Genomic DNA, 4,100 nt, shown 5'->3' on the forward strand with positions numbered 1-4,100 from the left:
GTTAGTTCATTGATCCTAACCAGATGGCTGCGTCCATACTATGGATCTAGATTATTTATGTACTCTCTTATGGATGGCTGCGACCATACCACGTACATCTTGTAATTGAACTATCAGTCATGTCTTTTAATATGGCTCCTCGGCGACAGTAACTAGATGTGCTCTTGTGTGCTCTTATGTGTGTGCTCTTGTAAAGCATTTCACCCCTCTCCACCTCTCGGGCTTCATGCTTTATGGGGCATCTGTTACACAGTAATTTGTCACCATCCCTGTTACTCCTCTTCTCGTACCTTGGAGGACCCATCCCGGGAGTTATAAGAAGTGACAAAGTCTAAAAGCACTTGCATTATGTTCCCCTGAGTATGTACTCCATGTTCCCTGAAGACACCTTCTGCAGATCATCCCTAAAAAGTGCTCTTTTTCCATTAGCGCTAGTCCACAATATCTTACCCGTGCCAATGATGGAGATCCTCATAAGGGGGCGCGACCATTGGCGCTCTGTCTTAGAGCAACAGTCGCGCCAACCAAATTTAGTCGTGCTTTTTGCCTTAATGCACGTCTGGCTGTTGTTTCCTTCATTACATGGAGCTTTTCTGAGGATAGAAAATCAGTCTTTTGTCGAGCTTTATCCATCTTTATGGCTTTTGCTAAATCCGCGAAAGGTGTCCCGGTTCATCGCATCCCCCTCCCTTCTTCATCTATATAAGCTTGTCATTATGCATTGGACAAGCTAGAGAGTGTTGGTGTTAGTGTTATGCTAGTGATTTGGTGATTGAGTGATAGTAGTGATGATTATTGGTCATGGAGTGTTAGATGTTGAGTTCTTGGAGGAATGCTAGTGAGTGCTAGAGAGGTTATGCTGCCGGAGAGGAGATGCATGTCAAGACACATATAGTTATTCGCCCAGCCAGGAGAAGGGTCGACGTCACAACAATGGTTGTAACTTTTCCTGTTTATTAATTGATGAGCGACTGCTATTATAGTTCCAATCTCATTATCTGTCATGGTGATATGTTGATTTATTTCCTTTCTGACTGAAATATAGTTGTGCCTCGGTAGTTTCTATGTTGGTATCTGTCTCTTCCTTTGCATGTGCAGGTGTTCGTTTATGATCTGTTGGAGCAAGGGGGCGAGGATATCAACTTTTCTTCAATCATAGCGTTGGACTCCAGGTTAGTCTTCTTGATTCACCTTTGATGCATAACTAGGAACTTGCGTAGCAGCGTGGTTTGTTTGTGGCTAGTTCTGTGATAGGCTAGTGGGATCGCCTCTGTCCGCAGAGGGGATTTACCTTACCAACATGGATTTATTAATAATATATCCAGTTATTGCCGCTTTGTGGGATTCCAAACCAATGAACTAAAATTTGTGAAATCTGCCAAGAATCCTGTCCAACCCAGCAGAGAAGCAACGATGCCCATATGGACTTCTAAAAGATACCAAAGACCCAATTGGATAAACCACTCCCAAGAAACCAAAAATCAGCTCCGTTGCCCTAAAATCCGGAATATAAAATGCCCCCAACCCCCCAAAAAACCCGTTAAAAACCTATTTCAGATTCAGAGATTACGAAGCTAGACATTAAAAGGCAAAAACTACATACCTTGGATATCGAATATCGATGCAGTGAGACGTCTCAAGAGTTCAAATTTGCTTTGGCAGGCTTCAGGTCGAGGAGGAGCACAAAGATGTGGAGAAAATATCAAGTTTAATATCGCAGGGGATCATTTCACCTACTCTGTCATATTGTGAGAATTAAAAGAAGGAACCCATCACTGCTAACTCTACACTACCTTCTCAGTAATTTGTAACGTTTTATTCACGGATTACAGGGAGCTGTAACAAATTTGCAGATATTTCTGCCTGCGAAATAAAAGAAGGAACCCCATCGTTGTTAACTCCACACTGCCTTCTCAGTGATTTGTAACGTTTTATTCACGGATTACAGGGAGCTGTAACAAATTTGCGTTTTATTCACGGATTATAGGGAGCTATAACAAATTTGCGGATATTTCTGTCTGCTTCATGTAGTGGGTGAAGATTCGGTTTGCCGGAAGTTCTCAATCACTGAGAATAAACAGAAATTGCCTCAACATTAACAATTTGCCTGCTGTATGCCCGCCAGATGTCGACACCAGGTGTCATCCTCAGAATGAAAGGGACGACGAAAGTCCCTTTCAAAGGGAAGGCCTATCGGCCTAAAACTTTCACACATTTTTATGAGATATGGGAGGAAAACATGTTAAATATTTTTAATAAATATAAAATTTCCAAAATGATGCTAGTTACGTGTGATTCTTTTTTCATTGTTTGTGATTATGAAAAATGAAACTCAATGTTTTTTCATTAGTGCACACATATTTCATTATATAATTGCATATAGAAAAATCATTCCAGAGCCGATAACAATAAAAGTGAAGAATTTATGGTCCAACGTTATATTTAAGGGAGATGTTTAAGGATGACGTTTGAATTTTGTTTTTCATTTTAAGACATTTGGAGAAAATATTAGGAAGGAATTTGAGAAAGGATTGTCCTTGATTTTCGAAAATGGAGTTGTTCCTTTCCAGCCATATGCCCCAAGTGACCATCAAAGGGAGAGCTCATATGTTTTTTGGATGTTTTCTTTATAGCCATTTTTTTACACATATCCATAGAGTCCCCATGCCATTGATGTGAATTACTTGTTCGCTTTTTTTTAACCAAAATTTTTACCCAAACAAGAAAAATTAAAAAAATGCCTCAAGATCAAAGACTGAAACAAAGACCTATTGACATACCTTTTAAAGTATGGAAAGAACTTGTAAAATCATATGAGAAGTTGGATGCACAAAGAAAAGCCGACAATGAGAGCATTCAGGTATTGAATTTTTCATTAAACATTATTTAGAATGTATTAATACTTATAAGTATCTTAGACATGTATTTGTGTGAAAATAAATTGAATTGGTTTATGTTTAAGGACAAGGCATCCAAGGCGAGGTTAACCAAGACAAAAGTCACTCATTGTAGTGGCCAGAAAAGTTTAAAAGCACTGATAACAACCTTTGTAAGTATATTAAACATGTGATATTTTTTTAATAAATTTTGTACTAGAAGAAAGTCATTGTTATCTAATTTCTCCCTATTTACTGATTGATAGGAACTAAAATATGGAATACCTCCAAATCATTTGGAAAAGTTGGCGCTGCAGCAAAAGAGATGGGTTGAATTTGTTGTTTTGATGGACTCTATGGTATGTAATCTTAGTTGGATTTCCAATATACTTTTAAACCATATTTTCATTTTATTTTTTAGTACTATTAGATATTATATCTTACCTCATTTTATGGTTAACATTGTATAACAAAAACATGCATTGTGTTATGTAATTAATACTAACATGTAATATTGATTTTTTTTGTCAGAATGCTATAGGTAATGATTGCCAAGACGATGATCCAAATTATGTTCAACATATATCAGGAGATGATGAGGATGAGGATGAGGATGATGGTGGTGAAGGAGGAGATGATGATGATAGTTGCGGTGTTGGTGATGATGTGGATCAGAGTAATGAGGATGGTCAAGATGATCATGAAGATGATCTTGGTGGTGGTAGCTAGGCATGCACATGCATTGTTTTTATGAAGAAATTATTGTGTAGAATGACATTGCTATGTTTAGATGGGTGTTGTGAATTTACCCTATATCAATGAGACATTTTGATTTTGTAATCATACGATGAGTTTGATTTATGTGTGTTGTTAATTTATCGTAGAATAACGATATTCATGAAATATTTTGATTTTTTAATCATATTTGAATTTTACTTGTTTTGATTAAAAATAATACCAATTTTATTAGTATTATGTTGCTATTTTATACATGTTTTGAAAATTGTTAATGACACATTGTTATTTTTTTGGATGGATGTTGTCAATTTCTCTTAAATTTCTTTACAAATGATTTTGAATTGTGATATCTGCTTTAATGATATTTAGAAACTATCATAAATTTCACTATGAATCTATAAAGGGGGTCATATATGTAAAGAAAAATATACTCTATATAAGAAGTCAAATGCGAATGTAACCATGGATGCAAAATTGAAAGTAAAA

At 36.5% G+C, this 4,100-nt stretch overlaps 1 protein-coding gene across 1 annotated transcript; it reads left to right on the forward strand.

Annotated features, from left to right (window-relative positions):
* The first annotated feature begins 2,260 nt into the window (after window positions 1–2,260).
* On the forward strand, window positions 2,261–3,748 carry LOC149199951 (uncharacterized). The gene is made up of 3 exons (XM_089399487.1): window positions 2,261–3,049; window positions 3,143–3,235; window positions 3,408–3,748. The coding sequence occupies exons 1-3, from the start codon at window positions 2,921–2,923 to the stop codon at window positions 3,603–3,605; spliced, it is 420 nt and encodes a 139-aa protein (XP_089255613.1). The 5' UTR covers window positions 2,261–2,920; the 3' UTR covers window positions 3,606–3,748.
* Window positions 3,749–4,100: the final 352 nt, after the last annotated feature.

This window comes from Pinus tabuliformis, chromosome 2_1 (assembly GCF_031772625.1).
Source record: "Pinus tabuliformis cultivar Carrire ecotype Pingquan chromosome 2_1, CPIR1, whole genome shotgun sequence".
Taxonomy (NCBI): Eukaryota; Viridiplantae; Streptophyta; class Pinopsida; order Pinales; family Pinaceae; genus Pinus; species Pinus tabuliformis.